Source organism: Dipodomys spectabilis, unplaced genomic scaffold (genome assembly GCF_019054845.1).
Source record: "Dipodomys spectabilis isolate Male_0828 unplaced genomic scaffold, ASM1905484v1 ptg000073l, whole genome shotgun sequence".
NCBI classification, from domain to species: domain Eukaryota; kingdom Metazoa; phylum Chordata; class Mammalia; order Rodentia; family Heteromyidae; genus Dipodomys; species Dipodomys spectabilis.
The window spans coordinates 8212727-8239433 of NW_024870750.1; the positions used below are offsets into that span (position 1 = coordinate 8212727).

General features: G+C 44.9%; 1 protein-coding gene across 1 annotated transcript in view; it reads left to right on the forward strand.

The window, feature by feature from the left end:
• Nucleotides 1-10714: 10714 nt before the first annotated feature.
• Nucleotides 10715-26707, forward strand: part of Mthfd1 (methylenetetrahydrofolate dehydrogenase, cyclohydrolase and formyltetrahydrofolate synthetase 1) — a 76601-nt gene continuing 60608 nt past the window's right edge. The window contains exon 1 of the mRNA XM_042682493.1: nucleotides 10715-10886. Coding sequence (XP_042538427.1) covers nucleotides 10846-10886 — 41 coding nt within the window. The 5' untranslated portion in view covers nucleotides 10715-10845. The remainder of the gene's footprint in view (nucleotides 10887-26707) is intronic.

A 26707-nucleotide genomic window follows, 5' to 3' on the forward strand; every position in this document is an offset into this window, starting at 1 on the left:
ATACAGCGTACAGGAAGAGACGCTAAAGTCTATTCAGTGTCAACAGCAAAGTCTCCTAGAACTTCCACCTCCAGATACTCAATGTTTAGCTAGACCTCAGGAGTTAGTTGCCTGCTGAACCTGTTGCTTGGAGACAAATGACAGCATCAAAACAGTTTACATTGTAACTGGTTGAAGTGGTATGCTATTTGTATATGTCATAATACATTTTTTTTTTTTTTAGCCAGTCCTAGGGTTTGAACTCTGGGCTTGGGAACTATCCCTGAACTCCTTTTACTCAAGGCTAGCACTCCACCACTTGAGCCACAGCATCAATTCTGGCTTTTTCTGTGACTAATTGGAGATAAGAGTCTCATGCCCTTTTCTTCCTGGGCTGGCTTCACACTGTGATCCTCAGATCTCAGCCTCCTGAGAAGCTAGGATTACAGGCATGAACCACCAGTGTCTGGCAATATAATTTTAAATGCTATTTGTGAATCATATCTTTAGACATATGATTTGGACATTTCCCTCATTTTCAGTTTCTCATCAGAAATGTAACTATATCTCATTAGAAACAGCCAAATGATAAAAGTCAAACATGGAAAAAAAAAAAGTCCAACAGAAGAATGCAATGGTTCTTAGTGCTTACAGCCAGGGGAAAAGAAAAGAAAAATGTAGGGCTGGGAAGGTGGCTCAGTGGTAAGGTGCTTGCCTTGCATGCATGAGGCCCTGGGTTCGATTCCTCAGCAACACATATGCAGAAAAAAAAATTGTGTGTGTGTGTGTGTGTGTGTGTATGCTAGTGCTGGGGCTTCTTTCTTCACCCCCCCCCCCTCTTTTTTGTCAGTCCTGGGTGTTGAACTCTATTAGGCCTGGGTACTGTCCCTGAACTTCTTTGTTCAAAGCTAACACTCTACCACTTGAGCCACAGCACCACTGGTGCCTGGCATAAGTACATTTCTTTTTGGACAATGTCACATCTTCCCTTCCACTATAATTTTTGTAAATATCACAAATTTGCGGGGCGCTGGTGGCTCACGCCTGTAATCCTAGCTACTCAGGAGGCTGAGGATCGAGGTTCAAAACCAGACCAGGCAGGAGAGACCGTGAGATTCCTATCTCCAATAAACCACCAGAAAACTGGAAGTGGCACTGTAGCTCAAGTGGTAGAGCGCTCGCCTTGAGCTGAAGAGCTGAGGGACAGCGCCCAGGCCCAGAGTTCAAGCCCCACGGCTTACCAAAAAAAAAAAAAAATCACAAATTTCAGTATTGCCTTAAATCCCATTTTCCCCACTCAGTTCAAGTCTATATATTATCTTCCTTTTTCTAAAGTAAAAGATTAAAACAAAAAGAGGAAAGGCATTTCTAGATTAATGTCTACGTTTTATCATGCAATAGGATAGGAATTTCTTTTTTTGGCAGTTGTGGGGCTTGAACTCAGGGCCTGGGTGCTGTCCCTGAGTTCTTTTATTCAAGGCTAGCTCTCTTCCACTTTGAGCTATAATTCTGCTTCCAGTGTTTGAGTGGTTAATTGGAGATAAGAGTCTCATGGGGACTTTTCTGCCAGGCTTGGGTTCGAACCACAATCCTCAAATCTCAGCCTTCTAAGTAGTTAGGATTACATTGGTAAGCACCAGCACCCTGCCCTCTTTTTTTTGTTTTTTGTTTTTTTTATTTAATTAGGGAATATATTCTTGGAAATAAATTAATACGGGGTTGGGGCGGGGGGGGGGGGGGCGGGCAGAGAGTGTAGTCATGGAGATGGGAGGGCAGAGATGGGAGGGGAAAAACAAAGGAGGAGGCAACAATGCTTGGTAAGAAATGTACTTACTAACTTGTTCATGTAATTGTAACCCCTCTGTATGGTCTTTTCACAATTAAAAAAACTTATTAAAAAAATACGGGAATGTATTATGAATGTGACATGTAAAAACTGCACAGGAAGGACTTAATGTAAATGGGCTGTGTGTTTCTTTTGCTGAGTCAGAAAGATGGACAGTTCTAGGATGAAATGAATTTGCACCGGAGGAGAAAATAATAAAGATCATGTGACTTGAGGTCAATGAACAGAAAGCATAAAGACTTGTCCTTCTTCCTTAACCTTGAAATCTGCATAAAATGCATCTATTAATTCATTCTAGATTTGTTGAATGTAGGGGCAACTTCCAAAGTATAAATATCTTTCATAAGATTTTAGTTTCTGGGCTGGGAAGGTGGCTCAGTGGTAGAGCGCTCGCCTTGCATGCTCAAAGCCCTGGGTTCGATTCCTCAGCACCATATAAGCAAAAAGAAAAAAGCCGGGGTGCCAGTTCGGTAGCTTGAACTCAGAGCTTGGGCACTGTCCCTGAGTCTCTTTGTGTTCAAGGCCAGAGCTCTACCACTTGAGCCACAGTGACACTTGTAGTTTTTTCTGAGTGGTTTATTGGAGAGATACTGTGCTGTAGATTTCTCTGCTTGGGCTGACTTCGAACCACAATCCTTAGATCTCAGCCTCCTGAGTAGCAGGGATTACAGGAGTGAGCCTCTGACGCCGGGCTAAGTTCCTATATTAACTTTTTAGCTATTTTTAGTTTTAATTTTTGTTGGTTGTGGGGCCTGAACTCTGGCCCTGGGTGCTGTCCCTCAGCTCTTCAGCTCCAGGCTAGCGCTCTACCACTTGAGCCACAGCGCCACTTCCGGCTTTTTTTTTTTCCTTTGTGCTTATGTGGTGCTGAGGAATAGAACCCAGGGCCTCATGCATGCAAGGCAAGTGCTCTACCACTGAGCCACCTTCCCAGCCCCCAGAATAAAAACCAGAGCCTGGTCCTACGCAATGTGTCTTTGCTTCCTGTTTTGTTATGGGGACTTTTTCCTCTAATACATACCCTAGTCATTTACCACTTGGCTCTCACGAGAGCCCATGCCATACGCTTCAAAGTTTCAGCCCGTAACACTTCGAGCTAAATAAAGTCTTTATATAAAAAAAAAAAAAAAGAAAGAAAAAAGCCGGAAGTGGCGCTGTGGCTCAAGTGGTAGAGCGCTAGCCTTGAGCTGAAGAGCTAAGGGACAGTGCCCAGGCCCAGAGTTCAGGCTCCATGACTGGAAAAAAAAAAAAGATTTTAGTTTCTTCCTTTCTATTATTGAACACTTAAGATGATTACTGACTCAGTTCCTTTTATAATAACCAAGAAAGAGTGTGGGCTGAGCTGGGTGCTGGTGGGGGTCCTAGTGGTTCATGTCTATAATCCTAGCTACTCAGGTGGCTGAGATCTGAAGATCACAGTTCAAAGCCAGTAAGGGCAAGAAAGTCTGTGAGACTCTTATCTCCACTAAACTACCAAACAAAGATGGAAGTGAACTGTGGCTCTACTGGTAGAGCATTAGCTTTGAGCATAAAAGCTCAGGAACAGCACCCAGGCCCAGAGTTCAAGACTCAAGACCAGACATGTTCTGGTTAGGTGAAAAGAAATAGCTTTTTAGTCCTAGAATGATAATACCTAGAACAAAGTTCTTGAGATTTCCATCCTTTAATTTCTTATTATCTTACCATTTTATAAATCCTGGGGCTTGGGGCTGGGAAGGTGGCTCAGTGGTAGAGCGCTTGCCTTGCATGCCTGAGGCCCTGGGTTCGATTCCTTAGCACCACATAAGCAAAAAGAAAAAAAGCCGGAAGTGGCGCTGTGGCTCAAGTGGTAGAGCGCTAGCCTTGGGCTGAAGAGCTGAGGGACAGCACCCAGGCCCAGAGTTCAGGCCCCACGACCAGACCCAAAAAAAAAAAAAAATCCTGGGGCTTGAACTCAGGGCCTGGGCACTGTCCCTGAGCTTTTTGCTCAAGGCTAGTGCTCCACTACTTGAGCTACAGCTCCACTTCTGGCTTTTTGATGGTTAACTGGAGATAAGAGTCTCATGGATATTCCTTCCTTGGCTGACTTCCAACCATAATTCTTAGATTTCAGCCTCCTGAGTAGCTAGGATTATAGGCATAAGCCTTCAGTGCCCTGCTTCAAATCTGATTTTCTTTCTTTCTTTCCTTCTTTCCTTCTTCCTTTCTCTCTTCCTTCCTTCCTTCCTTCCTTTCTTTCTTTCTTTCTTTCTTTTTTTGTGCTGGTCCTGGGACCTGAACTCTGGGCCAGGCTCTGTCGTTGAGCTTCTTTTGCTCAAGGTTAGCCCTCTAGCTCTTGGGCCACAGTACTATTTCCAGTTTTTTCTGAGTAGTTAATTGGAGTTAGGAGTCTCATGGACTTCTCTGCCTAGGCTGTTTTTTGTTTTTGTCGGTCGTGGGGAATGAACTCTGGGCCTGGATATTGTCCCTCAGCTCTTCAGCTCAAGGCTAGTACCCTACCACTTGAGCCACAGTGCCACTTCTGGCTTTTTTCTGCTTATGTGGTGCTGAGGAATAGAACCCAGGGCCTCTTGCATGCGAGGCAAGCACTCTACCACTGAGCCAACTTCCCAGCCCCCTAGGCTGGCTTTGAACTGCACTCCTCATATCTCAGTACCCTGAGTAGTTAGGATTATAGGCCTGAGCTACCAGCCTGCAGCTCAAATTGGGTTCTTATTTCCAATTAAGCATCAAAAAGCTGGAATTAGAAATTTGATTCATGTGATAGAGTGCCACATGAATAGAGTGAAAGTACAAAGCCCTGAGTCCTAAGTTCAAGCCCCAGTACCAGCACACAAAAAGGAAAATAACTAAGAAAGAAAGAAAAGGAAAAGAAAAGAATCCCAGTGAGGCACTAGTGGCTCACACCTGTAATTATAGTTACTAAGAAGCTGAGATTTGAGAATCATGGTTTGAAGTCAGCCTGGACAGAAAAGTCTGTGAGATTCTTTTTTTTTTTTTTTGGGGGGGGGTCTGGTCGTGGGGCCTGAACTCTTGGTCTCTTCAGCTCAAAGCTAGTGCTCTATCACTTGAGCCACAGCGCCACTTCCGGCTTTTTTTCTTTTTTGCTTATGTGGTGCTGAGGAATTGAACCCAGGGCCTCATGCATGCAAGGCAAGCGCTCTACCACTGCGCCACCTTCCCAGCCCAAGTCTGTGAGATTCTTATCTCCAATTATCAGCAAAAAGTCAAAAGTGGCTCAAATGGTAGAGTGCCAAACTTGAGCAACAAAAGCTAAGGGAGAGGTAGTTGGCCCTGAGTTCCAGCCCCAGTATCAGCACACACACAAATCCACTACAAGTTAATTGAAAATACAATAAAGGTGTATTAAATGTCTAAAAAATGACAAAGTACAGAAATATAAAATGATTACTGTGATTTAAGGTTTTGTCTTGGACTACTCTACTTTTTACAAACTAATAAGATATAACATCTGGCTGGGTACCAGTGGTTGCCAGTCCCAGTGGCTGTCAGTTGTTAATGGCTCATGCCTATAATACCAGCAACTCAGCAGGCTGATACCTGATGATCATGATTCAGATCCAGCCTGAGGATGAAAATTCATGAGACTCTTAACTCCAATTGACCATCAAAAATCTAGAAGTGGAAGTGGTGCTGTGGCTCAAAATGTTGGAGCACTAGCCTTGAGCAAAAGAGCTCAGGAACAGCCTCTAGGCCCTGAGTTCAAGCTCAGCTTGCGCGTGTTCAGTGTGTGTGCGCACATACATACCATATATATATACATATATACACACACATATTTATATATATAGAGAGAGCATCTGTACTTCATTTAGTAGAAAGTAAAAACCATAAATTTTTACCACATTAAGAAAAAGAGAAAACTTTAAATCCAAGATCAGTTCCCAGAAGACACCAGAACTCCACTACGAATGGCCGTCCTGTACAGTTTGCCAGTGGAATGTTTGCACACTGAAGAAACGGTTGCTAGGTGAATGCATCACAGAGGTCCAAGGAAGGAAGCCTTCTCAAAGTGGTCATTTGACCTGTGATTATTTCTCTAATAAAATAAAATAAAAACACAAAAACGCTTTTTGTCAAGAATCAAACTTGTAATGTTGTAGTGCCTGTAATCCTAGCTACTCAGGAGGCTGACGTCTGAAGATCTAAGTTTCAGGCCAACTGGGGCAAGGAAGTCCATGAGACTCTTCCCTTCAACTAACTACCAAAAAGTCAGAAGTGGAACTGTGGCTCAAGAGATAGAGCAGTAGCCCTGAGCAAAAACGCTCAGGGACAAGGCCCAAGCACTGAGTTCAAGCCCAGTTACAGCATATACGACACACACACACAAATAGTAAGCTCAAAAAAATCTTCAGGTGATCCTATTAATAGTGACAAACATGAAAATGTATTTTAGATTTTCTTGCCAGTGTTGGGGCTTGAACTCAGGACCTGGGCACTGTCCCTGAGCTGCTTTTGCTCAAGACTAGCACTTTACCATTTGAGCCACACCACTTCCAGCTTTTTCTGTTTATGTGGTAATGAGTGATTTTTTTTTTTTAATTTTTATTTATTTTTTGTCAGTCATGGGGCCTGAACTCTGGGCCTGGGTTGTCTCTCAGCTCTTCAGCTTAAGGTAAGCACTCTACCACTGTAGCCACAGCACCATTTCTGGCTTTTTTCTTACGTGGTGCTGAGGGACTGAACCTAGGGCTCATGCATGCAAGGCAAGCACTCTACCACTGAGCCACCTTCCCAGCTCTTCTCATTCATTTTTGTGGGCCAGTCCTTGGGTTTGAACTTAGGGCCTGAGCACTGTCTGTGAGCTGCTTTGTTCAAGGCTAGGAGGTCTACCACTTGAGCTGCACCTCTATATCTGGCCTTTAATTTTAATTAGTTAATTAACTTTTTTTGTGGGTCATGGGGCTTGAAGTCTGGGCCTGGGCTCTGTCCCTGAGATCTTCAGCTCAAGGCTAGTGCTCAACCACTTGAGTTACAAGCTCTACTTCTGGTTTTCTGGTGGTTAACTGGAGATAAGAGTCTCTTGGACTTTCCTGCCTAGCTGGCTTTGAACCATGATTGCTCAAATCTCAGCCTCCTGTGTAGATAGGATTACAGGCCTGAGTGACCAGTGCCTGGCTCAACTTTATCTCTTCTTTCAAGTTTCTCTCAACTCTCAAATCAGATTCCCAATGAAACTTCTGTCACCATATATATATATATATATATATATATTTTTTTTTTTTTTTTTTTTTTTTTTTTTGAGCCAGTACTGGGGCTTGAACTCAGGGCTTGGACACTGCCCCTCAGCTCTTCAGTTCAAGGGGAGTGCTCTACCACTTGAGCCACAGAGCCACTTCTGGTTTTCTAGTGATTTATTGGAGATAAGAGTCTCCATGGTCTTTCTTGCCCAGACTAGCTTTGAACCGTGATCAGCCTCCTGAGTAACTAGGATTACACGTGTGAACCACCATCGCCCAGCTCAATATATTTTAAAATAACATGCTGTTGATTGTGAATGTGCATGCTAGGCAAGCACTCTACCACTAAGCCACACAGAGCTTGCCTAGCAATTTAAGAGGCCCTGGGTTGTATTTGTAGAACTAAAAATAATAGAAACAACAAATAGCATGTCCTCAGCTCAGCACCCATGGCACAAATTTGTAATCTTAGTTATGCAGGAGGCGGAGATCTGAGGATCATAGTTCAAAGCCAGCGCAGGCAGCAAAGTCTGTAAGACTCTCATATCCAATCAATCACCAAAGCCCCAGAAGTAGAGCTGTGGCTCAAGTGGTAGTGTCAACCTTGAGCAAAAAAGCTAAGGAAGGGTGCTCAGGCCCTGAGTTCAAGCCCTAGCACTGGTACATGCATGCATGCACATACATACACATGCACACAAATAGCATGTCTTCATCTCTAAAATTCTGCTTTTCTTTTTTTTGGGGGTGGTCCAGTTGTGGGGCCTGAACTCTGGGCCTGGGCGCTGTCCCTCAGCTCTTCAGCTCAAGGCTAGCGTTCTACCACTTGAGCCACAGCGCCACTTGAGGCTTTTTTTTTTCTTTTTTGCTTATGTGGTACTGAGGAATCGAACCCAGGGCCTCTGGCATGCAAGGCAAGCGTTCTACCACTGAGCCACCTTCCCAGCCCCTTTTCTTTTTTTTTTTCCGGTGGTGGGACTTGAACTCTGGGCCTGTGCACTATTCCTGAGCTCTTCAGTGCTTTACCACTTCAGCCAAAGTGCCACTTCAGGTTTTCTGGTGGTTAATCGGAGATAAGAGTCTTACGGACTTTCCTGCCTGGGCTGGCTTTGGACCAGGATCCTCAGATCTCACCCTCCTGAGTAGTTAGGATTATAGGTGTGAGCCACCTGTCCGGCTTGCATTTCTTTAATTCATCTTTGTCTTTCCCCATGTAGGTCCCTGCTCCTTCACCTCCCCTCACCAAAATGAGCTGATGGCAGCAATAGTTCTCTATGGTACAACAAATGAGTATACAAATCTTAAGGTAGTACGAGCTGCAAATGTCGAAATGGCAAAGGCAAGGGATTTTTTTTTTTTTTTTTTGCCAGTCCTGGGATTTGAACTCAGGGCCTGGGCACTGTCCCTGAACTTCTTTTGCTCAAGGGAAACATTCTACCACTTGAGCCATAGCACTATTTTTGGCCTTTTCTGTTTATGTGGTGCTGAGGAATTGAACCCAGGGCTTCATGCATGTAGGCAAGCACTCTATCACTAAGCCACATTCCTAGCCCAAGACAAGAGATTTAGAGGTAAGTGGTATACAGGTTTGCGGCCTACCCCAACCATTGTGTTGGGCAAGCTATTTCCAGGCCATGTCCCCATGGGTTTAGGCATCTTTCTCAAGATACAATTACTGAAATAGTAAAAATATTCTGGTAATGTGTTACAAAAGATTTACTATCTGCAATTTCCAGAAAAAATCTTTAATTTTCTACTTAGTTTCATTTGTTCAACACAGTATGAGTAATGTTCAGAGATCCTTATATTACTTGTCCAGACTTCAAGAACGGCAAAGGTGTGGATGTGTAACTGAGTGATAAAACCCATGCTTTCTTTTTTGTACCAGTATTCAGATCTCTGCCTGAGATGTAGCTAGGTAGGATTACAGGTAAGAGACAGGAGCATCCGGATAGAATCTGGACTAAGTATGCCAGAGGTCCTGGGTTTGATCTCCAGCATAAACGCACAAAGTCACTGAGAGTGATTTAGGTCACTTTAAGAAATGAAAGACAGGGGCTGGGAAGGTGGCTCAGTGGTAGAGCGCTTGCCTTGCATGCCTGAGGCCCTGGGTTCGATTCCTCAGCACTACATAAGCAAAAAGAAAAAAGCCGGAAGTGGCACTGTGGCTCAAGTGGTAGAGTGCTAGCCTTGAGCTGAAGAGCTGAGGGACAGTGCCCAGGCCCAGAGTTCAGGCCCCACGACCGGACACCCCCCCCCCCCCCAAAAAAAAAAAAGAAATGAAAGATAGAGCTGGGCGCCGGTGGCTCACGCCTGTAATCCTAGCTACTCAGGAGGTTGAGATCTGAGGATCAAGGTTCAAAGCCAGCCGTGAGACTCTTCTCTCCAATAAACCACCTCGAAAACCAGAAGTGGTGGTGTGGCTCAAGTGATAGAGCGCTCGCCTTGAGCTGAGGGACAGTGCCCAGGCCCAGAGTTCAAGCCCACAACCCACAAAAAAAAAAAGAGAAAGAAAGAAAAGAAAAAAGAAAAAGAAATGGCAGACAAAAAGGAATCCAGCAATCTGGCCGTGTCCTAAGTGGTTTGAAGGGACTGACTCTTGGAACGATCTACAGGAGGGGCTGGCAATGTGGCTTAGTGGTAGAGTGCTTACCTAGCATGCAAGAAGCCCTTAGTACCTCATAAGCTCAGGGACAGTGCCCAGGCATTGAGTTCAAGCCCCAGATCTGGCAAAACAACAACAAAACCTATCTATAAGAAAAATGCAGGCTGGGAAGGTAGCTTAGTGGTAGAGTGCTTGCCTAGCATGCATGAAGCCCTGGGTTCGATTCCTCAGTACCAAATAAACAGAAAAACCAAAAGTGGCAAAAAAAAAAACAAGAAAAAAAATTAAAAAAGAAAAAGAAAAATGCAGCCTGGGGCCGAGAAAGCAAACTAAGCGCCTTCGGCATCTTTCTCGCCAGTCACCCCGAGCAAACTGCCAACTCTTCTGATCTTACGTGGACACCTGAGATGCACGTGTCGGCGCTGCCCCGCGGAAGCACAGCCCGGATCCCCGCCGCCCGGCAACCCGGACCCACCGCCCAGGACGACTCCGCAGGAGCCCCGCGGGCCTAGCGCGGCCGCTGGGCGCCACCATGGGCTGGGCAGCAGGCGCTGGAAAAGGCCGGTGTGCAGCCCAGGAGCGGCGGGGGTGCTCAGCAGCCCCAGCACCGCAGTCACGGTGCGGATGGCCCTCCGCGTGGGGTCCCGACCCCAAGGGCAGTGAGGGAAGGTCGGAAGCCATCCCACGTGCTTCAAGGCACATCTGAAGTCAGCCTGAAGCCCCTTCCCGCGTGGGGGTCACGCAAGCGCTCCGTAGCAGCCAGTGCGACCAAAGCCCGAACAGTCAACTCCAGCTCCTAAGAGCCCGCGAAAGCAAGCCCGCGAAACTGCTCGCGCGGGCCCTCCCCTTCCAGGCCACGCCCCCACCGGTTCCACCCCGCCCCTCCCCGCACTCTGATTGGATAGAATCGGGTCACTCAACACTCTTTGGTGGGTTCCGGCTCTGTGCAAAACCGCGTTTCGCATGGACCCTTTCCAGCAGCCAATCATTCTAGTTAACCAATCACCGCTGGTTTTCTTCCGCCAGGCTTCCACCGCCCTCATCCCGCCCCTCTAAACTAGGTGTGGGACTGGCTCCTTCCGGATCGCGCGCTTCTGCGTCCAGGAGGCGCAGGCGCAGTAGCTGGGTTCCCGGGGGCACTCGCTAAGCACGTGGGTTGGGCTGTCCCGCGCCACAGTGAAGAGAGTGCAGCCTCGGGTTTGGTGGTGTTCATCGTGGGAAACAAACTAATAAGGGCCATGGCGCCGGCGGAAGTCCTGAGCGGGAAGGTGGTCTCTGCGTAAGCACTTGTCACCGTTGCTAGCGGGAGTTGGGCTGCGGTCATGGGCCCCGCGATGAGTGCTAAAGGGTCGCTTGTGAGAAGGCCAGGTGTGCTGGGTGGAGAGGACTCTGACACCTGCACATCCGCGGCCAAAGAAGTAGCCCCTGGCCCCGTTTGCCCGCGTGCTACCTGGCCGCTGTGCCTACTGGCTCCTGTATTTGGGGGGACAAGTCCTGGTCTGACTGTGGTCCCCCTGCCCAAATGCAGCAGCCAGGACATGCATGGCCTAGTTGGAGCTGCTAGGAGCGCCACCGTTAGAACTCAAAGCTCCATTCCAAGCTCTTCCTTTGTAATTTGGAGATTGTGATAAGACTTGACCGGGTTGATCCATCACGTTCTTTCCAGTCCATAGCTTTCCCTTCCCCTCCTCCCATTATACCAGAGTCTTAACTTTTCCTTTCTCTTCTGTCCCGTGCTTCCAGTTGCCATCCCTGTCCTGGCCCTAAAGTTATTATTTTCAGCCCCTGAGTCCTGGCAGCATTCTATATTCCATTTGACTGCTACCTGTTTTCCCCCCTGCAGATCTGATCCTTAACTTTTGCCCTTTAGGAATGAGGACAGGTGGGGTTGGAACCCAGTGTCCTGTACTTAGACGTGGTCAACCACTGGGCTGCATCCCCTTCTTTTTCTTCTTGGAAGAACAGTCACTCCCTTTGGTTATTGGAAAAGATGAGGGAAAGGTGTAAGCTGTGTGACCTTACTGAAGGTGATTCTGAGCACCTTTGGCAGCACTAGTCATTTAGTAACTGTTGTTCCTGGTAGCAATAATAGCCCTATAAGCCCTACCAAGTGGTTTTTGAGCAAATTAGAAAGTCACTGGATGGTGAAGCCTACCGTGGAGCCTAGTTATTTCTGGAAGGTAGAGAAGGTGAACAAAGATGGAAAGGGGTGCATTACATGGTGGTGATCTTTGCATATTGATGAACAGGGACCCCAAGGTTTTGTATTCAAAATCACAATACTCAATACCAGAGTGTCTCCCTTCCTTCCCTCCTTCCTTCCTTCCTTTTTTTTTTTTTTTTTTTGCCAGTCCTGGGGCTTGAATTCAGGCCTGGGCATAGTCCCTGAGCTTCTTTTGCTCAAGGTTAGCATTCTACCACTTAAACCACAGCACCACTTCTGGCTTTTTCTGTTTATGTGGTACTGAGAAATTGAACCCAGGGCTCCATGCATGCTAGGCAAGCACTCTACCACTAAGTCACATCCTCCCCCCCACCTTTTGTTTAAATAAATTTCATTGTGTATATTTGAGGCTTGCAACATGGGATACATATAGGTAGTAAAATGGTTACTGTAATCAAGTAATTTAGTTTAATGCATATGTCATCTCAAACACTTTTTTTTTTTTTACAAGAATTAGTGATTATTTAACAAAAATCCCTGATATAGTATCATGTTGCCTATTAGCCTCTAGACTTGTTCATCCTACATATGTGTGCTTTGTATTCTTGGAATAATTTGTATTTGATCTGGTTTCCAACCTGTGTTTTTGTTTACTGAGTGTGCATGTGTGTGAGTGTGTGTAATGTCTGTGTCTGTGTGTCTGTGTGATATGTGCAGTATTTTTCAGTATCTTGCAAATTTCACTTTAGCCTCATGTTTCCAGGTTATCAATCTATGTTATGGCAGGATCTCCCTTTTTGCGGCTACATAATAATCAATCGTGTACATGTGTACATTTTCTTTATCTCCTTAGGTAGGTTGTTTCCCCACTGACTGTTGTGAATAATGCACTAGTGAACACAGGAGCTCATGTCTCTTCACAAAGTGGTGGTTTTGTTTCCTGTGGTCCTATATCTTCTTTGGCTCTATGGGATTATTGGTCACATGGTCCAATGGTTTTGTTATCACTTGTCCTTTTGAGAATAGCCATCCTAGGAAATGTGAGGTGGAACCGGGCACCAGTGGCTCACGCCTGTAATCCTAGCTACTCAGGAGGCTGAGATCTGAGGCTCACGGTTCAAAGCCAGCCCAGGCAGTAAAGTCCGAGAGACTCTTATCTCCAATAAACCTCTAGAAAACTGGAAGTGGCACTGTGGCTGAAGTAGCAGAGTGCTAGCCTTGAGCTGAAGAGCTGAGGGACAGTGCCCAGGCCCAGAGTTCAAGGCCCATGACCAACAAAAAAAAAAAGAAAAGAAATGTGAGGTAGTGATGTCTCATAGTGGTTGTCATTTGCTTTTTCACTGACTGACTACTAGTGGTGTAGGACATGTTTTTATATACTTTTGTGAGTCTTTTTCCACATGTTGCTTACTAGACTGTGATGTTAATTTGTGACTTTGTTTATGTTATTTTTGTCAGTACTGAAATTAAACTCAGGGTCTCACACTTGCTAGACAGTCACTCTGTCACATTTCTAGCCCCTTTTTTACTTGTTCATTTCTTTTGTTGTTGGTTGGTCGTGGGGCTTGAAGTCTGGGCCTGGGCGCTGTCCCTGAGCTCTTCAGCTCAAGACAAGCCCTCTGCCACTTGAGCCACTGTGCCACTTCTGGTTTTCTGGTGGTTTATTGGAGATAAGAGTCTCACGGACTTTCTTGCTTGGGCTGGCTTTGAACAGTAATCCTCAGATCTCAGCCTCCTGAGTAGCTAGGATTATAGGCCTGAGCCACTGGTACCTGGCTACCTTGGCCATTTTTGAGATGAAGTCTTGTTTTATCCCAGGACTGGCATGGGCTTTTTGATCTTCTTTCTACCTGTGCTTTCCTGTGTTGCTAGGAATGTACCACTGCACCCAGCCATTGTGCTTCTACTATAGTTGGGAGTAGGTGCCCTAGTGCACCTAGCCATCTGTGAGAGGGAGTCTTGTGACCTTTCATGCTCAGGCTGGGCCTTCAACAGCATCCCCTGATCTTTGCCTCCCAAAAAGCTAGGTTTACATTCTTGAGCCACTGCACTTGGCTTTTCAAAATTTTGTGTTTTATTTTATTTTATTGGTGCTGGTTTCAGGCCTTGAATATAAGACATCAAGCTCTTGCTTAGCTTTGTGGTTTCTCTTAACTAAAGTCTTCCTTTTAGATCTGTCAGTGGTGGTTCACACTTGTAATCTTAGCTGCTCAGAAGGCTAAGATCTGAAGGATGGAGACTGAAGACCAGCAGAAAAGTAGTTGAGACTCCCATCTCTAAAAGAACAAGGCCAGAGGCATGTTTCCAATGGTAGAACACCAGCTGAACAAGCAAGTTGAGTGGGTGCCAGGTCTTGAGTTCAAATCACCAATATTAGTTAAAGTCTTCTTTTTAGAAAGACTAAATGGAAAGTGATCATTTAGGCTTGAGTAGCTAGGATTACAGGTGTGAGCCACTGATACCTGGCTTGATTTCTTTTTGAAAGTGAGTGCTCACTGCCTTAACATCTGTTTCAACCTGGGCACTGGTGGCTCATGCTTGTAATCTAAGCTACTCAGGAAGCTAAGATCTGAGGATTGCTGTTTGAAGCCAACCTGAGCAGGACAGTCTGTGAGATTCTTTTTTATTTTTTATTTTTGCCAGTCCTGGGGGCTTGAACACAGGGCCTGGGCACTGTCCCTGCCCTTCTTTTGTTCAAGGCTAACATTCTACCACTAAGCCACATTCCCAGCCCATGTGAGATTCTTAACTCTAATAAACTACCCAGGAAAAAATCAGGAAGTAGTACTGTGCCTCAAGTAGTAGAGTGCGAGCCTTGAGCCAAAGAAGCTCAGGGTCAGTGCCCAGGCCCTGAATCAAGCAAGCCCCATGACCAGCCGGTCCACACACACACAAAAGATCTGTTTCAGTGATTCTCAATATTGAGTATCAAAATTGCTTTGTGAGTTTTAAGTTTTTTATTTTATTTAAAAATGTACACAGAGAGCTTTTGTGCTCTTATCTTTTGGGGGGGGGCAGGGGGGAGTCTGGTTGTGGGACCTGAACTCTGGGCCTGGGCGCTGTCCCTCAGCTCTTCAGCTCAAGGCTAGCGCCCTACCACTTGAGCCACAGCGCCACTTCTGGCTTTTTTTTCTTTTGCTTATGTGGTGCTGAGGAATCAACCCAGGGCCTCATGCATGCAAGGCAAGCACTCTACCACTGAGCCACCTTCCCAGCCCTCTATGCTCTATCTTAACTATATAGCAATAAATTTTTCTCCTTAGCTATATAAGCACCTAGACACTGATAGTCATGTTATAATCCTAGTTACTCAGGAAAGATCTGAGGATCATGTGTAGATACACAGAGGCATTGCACCTTTGTGTTCCTCCCCCTTAGAGTATTTGAAATCATCTGGTGCAGCAAATTCTGTGAGACTCTATCTCCAATGAGCCAAATGCCAGACTGGAAGCATGGTTCAAGTTACAGAACATCAGGTACAAGTGAGAAAAGCTGCAGGAGACCTTGTGGCTCTGAGTTCAAGTCAAACCAGCACAAATACAAGAAAAAGAAATGGCATTGTTGGTTCTAGAAACCCCATTCACGACTTTCCATTAAGTGATCACTTGATCACTATCCTGATCATCCTCCCTACCCCCCTCTTTTTTTTTTTTGTGGTACTAGTGTTTAAACACAGGCTTTGCTCTTGATAGGCAGGTATTCTACCACTTGAACCTCTGCTACCAGCTCCCTTTTTTGCTTTCGTTGTTTTTCAGGTAGGGGCTCTTATTTTTGCCTGTGTTGGACTTGGAACGTTCGTATGGCATTCCTCCTACTGTGTACTATCAATAAATAACAGATTATTTACTGAGATGGGATCATGCTAATTTTTAATTTGATCTGGCCCTTGACCTACAGTCCTCCTTCTCGTCTCCTTGCCGTTTGTTTGTTAAGACACAGTGTCTTGTTATGGAGTCTAGGCTAGTCTTGAACACATGATCCTTCTGTCTCAGCTTTCTGAGTGCTGGCTACCTGTGTGTACCACCAAACCTGTACTACTATCATGCTATTATCCTGACTTTCAACACTAGATTGTTTGTTTTTGTGGTACTGAGGTTGAATTCAGGGTCTTGCACTTGCTCTGTGGTGTTCTGTCATTTGAGGCATATCTAGCCCTTAAACTTTGCCTATTTTGAACTATATATATATATATATATATATATATATATATATATATATATATATGGCATCATGGAGTGTAAGTGTCTTGTCTGGCTTTTTAAAAGAAATTGTTATTATTAAGGTGATGTACAGAGGGATTCCCATTTCACAAGTCAGGTAATGAGTACATTTCTTTTTGGGCAATATCACCTTTTCCTTCACTCTCTCCCAGTTTCCCCTTCCTGTCCCCATCCACATATGGTATGCTCATGTTCACCCTTTATCCTTCCATTTCTTTTCTTTTTTTTTTTGTCAGTTGTGGGTCTTGAACTCTCGGCCTGATCGCTGTCCCTGCACCCTTCAACACAAGGCTAAAGTGTTCTAACACTTGAGCCACAGCGCCACTTCCTGTTTTCTGAGTGGTTTATGGGAGATAAGAGTCTCACGGACTTTCTAACCCAAGCTGGCTTTGAACCGTGATCCTCAGATCTCAGCCTCCTGAGTAGCTAGGATTACAGGCTTGAGCCACCATGCCTGGCTTGTCTGGCTTCTTTTAATCATCTTTGTACTTATGAGATTATCTAGGGCTGTCTGTAATTACAGGTCATTGATTCTCATTGCTGTAGTACATTCTATGTGTGCATGTATTTGCTTATCTGTGAACATTTGGATTTCCAGATTTGAGCATAGTATTGCTACAAACATCCTTTCATGTGTGCTCTAGTAGACCATTATATATTTCTCTGAAGGGTAAACAAAGGAGAAGGCTGCAATGCTTGGTAAGAAATGTATGCATTATCCTGCCCATGTAATTGTAACCCCTCTGTACAGTATGTTCTCAAATAAAATAAAATAAAATTAAAAAAAATAATATATATTTCTCTGTAGGATATATATCTAAGAGGTGGAGGTTAGGAGGATGGTGAATTTCAGGCTTGCCTAGGCTGTATAGCAAACCCTATCTCAATAAAAGGGGAAGCCAGGTACTGGTGACTCACGCCTGTAATCCTAGCTACTCAGGAGGCTGAGATCTGAGGATCACGGTTCAAAGCCAGCTTGGGTTAGAAAGTCCGTGAGACTCTTATCTTTAATAAACCACTAGAAAACCAGAACTGGTGCTGTGTCTCAAATGGTAGAGCACTGGCCTTGAGCTAAAGAGTGCAGGGACAGTGCCCAAACCCAGGCTTCAAGCTCTATGATCGACAAAAAAAAGCAGGATGGGGGGGGGGGGGGTTGGTGGTGGTAGTGGTGGAAGGCAGCTGCTGAATCCTCGATACTCAGGGTGATGTACAGAGGAGCTCAGAGGATAACGGTTCAAAACCAGCCCAGACAGACAAATTCAAGACTCTTATCTCCAATTAACCAGTAAAAAGCCAAAAGTAGAACTATGGGGGCTGGGAGTGTGGCTTAGTGGTAGAGTGCTTGTCTGGCATGCATGAAGCCCTGGGTTCAATTCCTCAGTACCATACAAACAAAAAGCCAGAAGTGGTGCTGGTAGTTCAAGTGGTAGAGTGCTATCCTTGAGCAAAAGAACCTCAGGGACAGCATCTAGGCCCTAAGTTCAAGCCCCAGGACCAGCAAAAACAAAATAAAACATCAACAACAAAAAACTTACATGGAATATGGAAGATTCTAGTGCAACTCAGAAGTCCTGTGCAGAAGAGCAGGGGGAGTTCCTGAGAGGCGGTACCTTCTTAACAAGGGCACACAACCAGGAATGTTGCAGTAAGAGTGTCACAGAGTCCAATGCTGGCGGTACTTACTGTCCCATGGTACCAATAAAAATCCTAACTGGGCATTTGTTTGTTTTCATCAGGAGAGCTGTGATCAGGCAGTTTGGCAACGGGGCTTTGAGCAGGGGTGTATGGTCCCTAATCTGCCCTCCATTTGTATGAAAGACCTTCTGGAGAACAGGTGTTGAGCCAGCCTATCTTTGAGAAGAGCCCTTGGAGCTGGGGAAAGGGCATCATGCAGTCAGGCAGAGGTTAATGGGTAGCGGGTAAGGACTGCTGTGTAGCCTCACAAAAGCCCATTTCCCTCTCTTTCCTCTCGGAGCCGTGGGGCTGGATGGAGGGAACTGTCTATTCCTTGAGGTTGCCTGGAGGATTAAGAGAATATGCAAGGCCATGTGCTAGCATTTTATAGGCACATTTTCTGACATCTGATACACAGTTTAAAAGGTCCCCATCACTCCTTTAATTACTCAATTTACTCTTCTTGATGCTGCTGCTGTAAACCCTTGATCCTGATGCCACAGTCAGCCACTAAGCCGCCTCTCCTTTATGTTGCAGCCACAAGTTATATAACTTGCCTACGTGTTCCAGGGCTGGTGGTAGAAGCTCGTGAATGCATTTTCCCTCCTTACCAACTGTTGTCCCTTGCTTGCTAAATGGAATTGCAAACTTTTATGTCCACCAAGAGGCAGCATAGGGTTTGGTTCTCCTTGAGCATTTTCTACTATTAGGAAATGAAACAACCAATTGATCTGTTTGGGAATCACCCATATGGGTTTCCTTCTGTTCTGTTCTTTTTTTTTTTTTTTGGTTCAGTTGTGGGGCCTGAACTCTGGGCCTGGGTGCTGTCCCTCAGCTCTTCAGCTCAAGGCTAGCGCTCTACCTCTTGAGCCACAGCGCCACTTCCAGCTTTTTTTCTTTTTGCTTATGTGGTGCTGAGGAATTGACCCCAGGGCCTCAGGCATGCAAGGCAAGCGCTCTACCACTGAGCCACCTTCCCAGCCCCTCCTTCTGTTCTTTTGGAGATGTTTTTAGAGCTAGAGACAGATCAAACCTTACCTTGTTAGATAAGCTCCCCTACTCTCCCCTATGGGCGAGAAGTTTGCCACAGCCTAGACAGGTAAGATCCAGCTTTGGATCACTCATTGAGCAATGAGTGTCAGGGATAGAGGAGTATTTCTGTAAAGTATTATGCCAGACCCTGTCAGGAACTTACCTGTACTACCCACAGACTTAATATAATAACTCTTGCTTTGGGCATTGATGTCTTATTGGTCACTACTGATTTATTAACTAGCTTATGGCCCAAAGTCTTGCTACTTACTATTTTCCTTTTGGGACTTTCTCCTATAGGAACTGTGTGTGTGTGTGCGTGTGTGTGTGCGTGTGTGTGTGTGTGTGTGTGTGTGAGAGAGAGAGAGAGAGAGAGAGAGAGAGAGAGATGGGGCTTGAACTTGGGGCCTAGGTGCTATTATGTGTGTGTGTGAGATGGGGCTTGAACTTGGGGCCTAGGTGCTATCCCTAAGCTCTTTTGCTCAAGGTTTAGCACTCCACCACTTTGAACCACAGCACCACTTCCGATTATTTTTTTTTTTTTTGTCGGTCATGGGGCTTGAACTCTGGGCCTGGGCACTGTCCCTCAGCTCTTCAGCTCAAGGCGAGCACTCTACCACTTGAGCTACAGCGCCACTTCCGGTTTTCTGGTGGTTTTATTGGAGATAGGAGTCTCACGGTCTTTCCTGCCCGGGCTGGCTTTGAACCTCGATCCTCAGATCTCAGCCTCCTGAGTAGCTAGGATTACAGGCGTGAGCCACCAGCGCCCGGCTCACTTCCAATTTTTTGATGGTTACTTGGAGGAAAGTCTCATGGACTTTTCTGCTGAGAGCTGGTTTTGATCCTCAGATCTCAGCCTCCTGAGTAGCTAGGATTACAAGCATGAGCCACCAATGCCTGGCCTAAAGGAGCCTTTGACCTACTTTTCCCTTCTAAGAAGAGATAGACTGCTTAGGCTTCCACATTTCCTGTATGATGAACCAGAAGACTTGTAAGGCATGTGTGGCTGTTTCTTGGAGCCATGATCAATTCTGATGGCTAAATGGGGGTTAGTTAATCATCCAATGTTGAGACTAATTCTGGATGTGAGGCCCTGGCTGGCAGAGCTCTGGCAACAGCTCTCCTTTGTTGGCATCAAGAGCTACCCTCTTGTTTTAGGACTCTGACTCATAACAGAAAAGTGGCCTAGAAGCCAAATATTTTGCTTTGTTCGACTTAGAGAATTTTTTTTTTTTTTGGGTCCGGTCGTGGGGCCTGAACTCTGGCCTGGGCACTGTCCCTCAGCTCTTCAGCTCAAGGCTAGTGCTCTACCACTTGAGCCACAGCGCCATTTCCAGCTTTTTTCTTTTTGCTTATGTGGTGCTGAGGAATCAAACCCAGGGCCTCTGGCATGCAAGGCAAGCGCTCTACCACTGAGCCACCTTCCCAGCCCGAGAATTATTTTTTTTAATGTGATTTTTTTTTGGGGGGGGGGGGAGTCCGATCATGGGGCCTGAACTCTGGGCCTGGGCACTGTCCCTCAGCACTTCAGTTTAAGGCTAGTGCTCTGCCACTTGAGCCACAGTGCCACTTCCGGCTTTTTTTTTTTTTTTTTTGCTCATGTGGTGCTGAGGAATCGAACCCAGGGCCTCACACAAGCAAGGCAAGAGCTCTACCACTGAGCCACCTTCCCAGCCCCTAAGTGTGATTTTTTTCAGCACATTTATGTCTGTAATTACACATAAAAATCTGAATGCCTGTCTTTGAAAGACAATGGAAAATTTAGCAATACTGTACTCTGTATTCCAGGTTTTTTTTTTTTTTTTCATGGTAACTCAAGTTTGCTTTATGTATTTAGTTTCATATGTATTCTGTATTGTTTATTTGTTTGTTTGTTTATATTTGGTTTAGGGACTGGGGTTTGAGCTCTGGACCTGAGCTGACACTGTCATTTGAACTACATCTCTACTTCTGGCTTTTTACAGGTTAATTGAAAATAAGAGTCTCAGGGACTTTCCTGCCCAGGCTGGCTTTGAACTTTGATCCTTAGATCTCAGATATGAGTCACTGGTCCCTAGCGTTCTGCATTCTGTTTTGTATTTGGTGGGGGTAGGGAGTAGGTAGGTATAGAAGTTTGAAAAAGTATTTTGTGCCAATAATGGGGCTTGAACTTAAGGCCTCTAGCTTTCACTTAGTTTTTTCCATTTAGCTTTTTCCACTCATTGCTGGTGTTCTACCACTTGAACTACACTTCCAGTTGGCTTTTTGCTAGTTAACTGGAGATAAGACTTGATCGGAGTTGTCTGCTGGACTGACTTTAAGCCTAGATTCACAATTCTCAGCCTCTAGGGTTATAGAGGTGAACCACCAGCAGCATCACATTTCTTTCTTTTTTTTTTTTTTTTGGTCAGTGGTGGGGCTTGAACTCTGGGCTTGGGCGCTGTCCTGCACTCTTCAGCTGAAAGCCAGCATCTACCGCTTGAGCCGCTTCTGGTTTTCTAGGGGTTTATTGGAGATAAGAGACTCACGGATGTTCCTGCCAGGGCTGGCTTTGAACCGTGATCCTCAGATCTCAGCCTCCTAAGTACAGGCATGAGCCACCAGTGCCCAGCTAACATCACATTTCTTTAAGCTTTCAAAAACATATTTGAGGTACCTGTCAACTTAATAAATATTTGGGCTATAGTTCCATTTACTGTAAATATTCTCATAATAGCAGTACTATTATCAGTATACTAATATGATGTAGCTTTTGGAAAAACAATTAGGTTTCTTTTAAGAAGGTAATTTGTCTTTCAGTTTGATTTAAATGACTAGGAATTTGAAATATGTAGTTCTTAAAACACTAGGTGGCCTCATAATCATATTTATTTTCACAAAGAACTACATATTGTTTGTTTGTTTTTTGGGTTTTGTTTTTTTTTTTTTTTTTTGGTCGATCATGGGGCTTAAACTCTGGGCTTGGGCCCTGTCCCTGTGCTCTTCAGCTCAAGGCGAATCGCTCTACCTCTTGAGCCACAGTACCACATTGGGTTTTCTAGTAGTTTATTGGAGATAAGAGTCTCACGGACTTTCCTGCCTGGGCTGACTTTGAACAATGATCCACAGATCTCAGCCTCCTGAGTAGCTAGATTAAGGGTGTGAGCCACTGGCGCTAGGCTTAAGGTTTTTTTTTTGTTTGTTTGTTTGTTTTTTAAATTAATATGTAATCCTAGCACGGAGGTGGCTGAGACTAGAGGACCAGAAGTTTAAGGACAGGGCTGGGAAGGTGGCTCAGTGGTAGAGCGCTTGCCTTGCATGCATTAGGCCCTGGGTTTGATTCCTCAGCACCTCATAAGCAGAAAAAGCTGGAAGTGGCACTGTAGCTCAAGTGGTAGAGTGCTAGCCTTGAGCTGAAGAGCTGAGGGACAGCGCCCAGGCCCAGAGTTCAGGCCCCATAACCGACAAAAAAAAAAGAGAGAGAGACAGAGAGGTTTGAGGACAGCTGATTAGATCTTGTCTTTTTTTTTTTTTTTGGTTGGTCATGGGTCCTGAACTCTGGGCCTAGGCACTGTCCCTGAGCTCTGCAGCTCAGAGCAAGCGCTCTACCACTTGAGCCACAGCACCATTTCTGGTTTTCTGGTGGTTAATTGGAGATAAAAGTCTCACAGACTTAACTGCCCCGTCTGGCTTTGAACGAGGAACCTGAGATCTCAGCCTCCTGAGTAGTTAGGATTATAGGGGTGAGCCACTGGTGCCGGCTAGATCTTGTCTTAAAACAAAATTGAAGTACTTTTTTTTTCTTCTGTGCCAGTACTGGGGCTTGAACTGGGCACGGGCCCTTAAGCTTTTTTTGTTGTTCAAGTCTGTTTGTTGCTTTATGACTTGAACCACAGTTTCTCAGTCAGGCTGTTTGGTGGTTAATTGGAGATAAGTCTCACAGTTGGTTGTGGGGCCTGAACTCTGGGCCTGAGCGCTGTCCCTCAGCTCTTCAGCTCAAGGCTAGTGCTCTACTGTTTGAGCCACAACACCACTTCTGGCTTTTTCTGCTTATGTGGTGCTGAGGAATTGAACCTAGGGACTCACACATGCAAGGCAAGCACTCTACCACTGAGCACCTTTACAGCCTCTGGGCACAGTCCCCTAGCTTTTTGACTCAAGGCTAGTGCTCTACCACATGAGCCACACCTTTAAGGTTGATTGGAGATGATAGTCTCATAGACTTTCCTGCCCACTCTAGCTTTGAACTGTGATCCTCATATCTCAGCCCTTTGAATAACTAGGATTTCAGGCATGATTTGCTTCCCCTGTCCTCCCCTCACCCCCACCCTCCCAGCCAGGTGAAGTCTTGCTATGCAGCCTAGGCAAGCCTGAGACTCAAAAAAAAAAAAAAAGAAAGAAAGTGAAACTCTTTTTAAAAAGGATCCGGTCGTGGGCCTGAACTCTGGGCCTGGGCACTGTCCCTCAGCTCTTCAGCTCAAGGCTAGCGCTCTACCACTTGAGCCACAGCGCCACTTCCGGCTTTTTTTTCTGCTTATGTGGTGCTGAGGAATGGAACCCAGGGCCTCATGCATGCAAGGCAAGCGCTCTACCACTGAGCCACCTTCCCAGCCCTCAAAGTGAAACTCTTATCTCAAAATAACAACAACATAAAACAACCATCTCTTATTGATATCCTGGCTATGTTGTGTAAAAGTGGTTCAAATGTTAGCTTAATAAGCAAATCTATTTGGAAGGACATTCCCTGCCAGGGAACTTCAGAAATAATTCTGCTTCATAAGAAGAGTTTCAGAGTCAGTGTGACTGATCTCCAGCTGTAATCTTTTTAAAGTATATATGGGGGGAGGGGAGGAATGGCACACTTAGGCTAATTTAACTGGTAGCAAAGAACTATGGAACATTTTGTTCTTTGTTCTTAACCTACTGAGCTAAAACATTTTCCAGCTGCACCACCTGTGGTACTAGATTTCCATAGCCTGCCACCTGCTGTGTCTAAGTATTATTTTTATTTGTCCCTTAGCCTTACTTAGTTCTCAAATGGCCATTTATTGTGGAATCTTTATAAGCTTTGGTAAATAAATTCACTATCTTATGAAATCTCTGTGCTGTAGGATATTTGTGGTTGACAGTCTTTCTACCTCCATTTCACAACCCCCAAAAGCTGAGTCATTTGTATATACACATGGCTTTTTTTTTTTTCTGCACTTCATGTCAGTGTATTTGGCGGTGGGAGGGGGGGGGCGTGAAGGGGGGTGCTTCTGTAGGTATGGAACTCAAGGAGGCCTGCCTTGAGCACACTGTCCCTTTACCTTTTGTGTTTATGGCTGGCACTCTACCATTTGAGCCACAGCTCTACTTCTGGCTTTTTGTGTTTAATTGGAGATAAGTATCTCATGGAGGGCTGGGAAGGTGGCTCAGTGGTAGAGTGCTTGCCTCCTATGCATGAGGGACTAGGTTCAACTCCTCAACACCACATAAGCAGAAAAAGCCAGAAGTGGTGCTGTGGCTTAAGTGGTAAAGTGCTAGCCTTGAGCTGAAGAGCTCAGGGACTGTGCCCAGGCCCAGAGTTCAAGCCCCATGACCGACAAACAAAACAAAAACAAAAAAAAACTCATAGATTTTCCTGCCTAGGTTGTCTTCAAACCTCAATCATCAGGTCTCAGCCTCCTGAGTAATTAGGATTATTGGAGTGAGCCACTGATACCTGCCTTAGAATCCGATACTTTGTATCAACACCAAAATCTACACCCAACTTTCTCTGTCTTGGAATTATGCATTTGTAGCAATGTCTTACTGATTTTTGCCATTGCCAATTCAGCAACCACAACAAACCCTTAAAAATGTAAGTTACACTATCTCAGCCCTGTTTAAAATACCCTAATGGCTTCCTGTCATATTTATTTATTTATTTTCCAGTCAAGGGGCTTGAACTCTGGGCCTGGGTGCTGTCCCTCAGCTCTTCAGCTCAAGGCTAGTGCTCTACCACTTGAGCCACAGCACCACTTCTGGTTTTCTGAGTGGTTTATTGGAGATAAGAGTCTCACAGACTTAACTACCTGGGCTGGCTTTGAACCTTGACCCTCAAATCTCAGCCTCCTGAGTAGGTAGGATTATAGACATGAGCCACTGGCGCCCAGCTTCCTGTCATATTTAGAATAAAAAACAGCCTACTTGATTTGGTTACTGTCAGGCCTCTGGAGGGCAGAGGCAGCTGAGAAAAGCACTTCCTTATACACCACCTGTCCCAATCGATCTTCACTAGCCTGAAACGGTTCAAACTCACAAAGTAAGTTGTGTGCTAAATGTTCCTGCTGATCCCAGCCATATGAACCTTGATACAACCAGACTCTACACGACTTCTCTGATCCTGACCAGGGAATTCACCTGCCAGCATACCCCAATAAACTTTCCTTCCTTCACCTTTATCTCTTCCTGTGTGTTGGTTCCTCGCCTAAAACCTTACAGTTCCTGCTTCTAGTTTCCAGATAATCTTCCTCTGTCCATTCATAGCATTTGTTTCAGTTTGTCTTCTTGCCTGTTGGCCTTAGGAAAGTCACAATACTGCTGTGAGCCAGTTTCTACATCTGTGAATGGCATAGAAATCCTCTCCTACCTTTCCTACCTCACGAGATCACTATCTCAGAGATGGTCATCTGTTTTCTCTTTGCCCTCTTTGAGCTGTTTTATGTTGAATGAATTTTGTCTGGGTTGGGTAAGGGCAAGGAGAACAAGTAGATATCTTTGCAAAGTACAGCAGATTTTTTTTCTTTTTTTTTGGTAGAGCATTACACATACTTCTTTTCCTGTCCTCAAGTACTTCGTGTTAATGGAACAGCTGGAGGGAAGGGGACAGAGTAAGGAGATGGAAACCTGGGAACCTAGCTTTCCCAGGGACTTTCTGCTGCTTCCAGTCATCTGATTGTCATTCAGGAGGGAAAGCAAAGGCTGGAACTGCTACAGAGTTAAAATTCAGCAGCTTTAGTATTTCCTGGAACAGAGACCCATGACCTCTGTTCAGTTAAAAAAAAATCCAGGCTGGGCACCAGGTTTGGTGGCTCAAATGGTAGAGTGCCAGCCTTAAACAAAAAGCAAAGGGAGCATGCCCTGGCCCTGAGTTCAATTTGCAGTTCTAGCAAACACACACAAAAACTTCAGTGGTCTTTTTTTTCCCCTCAAATTATATTGTGTAGAATATTCAGTTGAATAAGTGAGGTCACTAACTAGACAAAATTTAAAATCTTAGCTTATCTTCACTGGCCTAGTAAACATTAAGATAAGATATTTCTTTTAACTTCCTTGCCTGTTTATATCAGTGAAAGTATGGAGAAATGGAGCTGGGAGTAGCTTTTTTACAGTAAGAGAAGAATGTCTATGTGTATCTGTCAAATGTGGTTTACATATATAAAATGAAGAAAGGTAAATGATAAAATTGTCTCACAAGAGACAGAAACCTGTCCAAATCCTCCAACACAATTGGACAAGATTGGGCTATTTTAAATATTTACTTACAGGTGTTATTTACTTGGTGTCTTACCATTTTGTCAGGGAGGTATATATGTGGGTAAATTACCTTGGTTTCATAAGAGATTATAACTTTAATCTTCTGTTAAAAATTTTTGTAAGAAAAATTATTTCATGAACTGGAATATAATTTGTAAGCTCACATTGAATTTGGAGTGGGATGCACTGATTTATCATTCAGCCATGTCATTAGCCTATGATTATATTAGGATAGGCTAAGGTAAAGATAAAAACTTTTGGCCCTGTACTGGTGGCTCACCCTTGTAATCTTAGTTACTCAGGAGGCTTGAGATATAAGGATTGCCATTCAAAGCTGGCCTGAACAGGAAAGTGTGTGAGACTCTTATCTCCAGTTAACCACCAAAAAGCCAGAAATGGAATTGTGGCTCAAGTGGTAGAGTGCTATCCTTGAACAAAAGAGTTCAGGTACAGCATGTAGGCCCTGTATTCAAGCCCCATGGCTGACACAAAAAAAAAATCCATGTCAACTTGAAAATTTGATGTATAGGTACATATAAGACCAGATGAGGG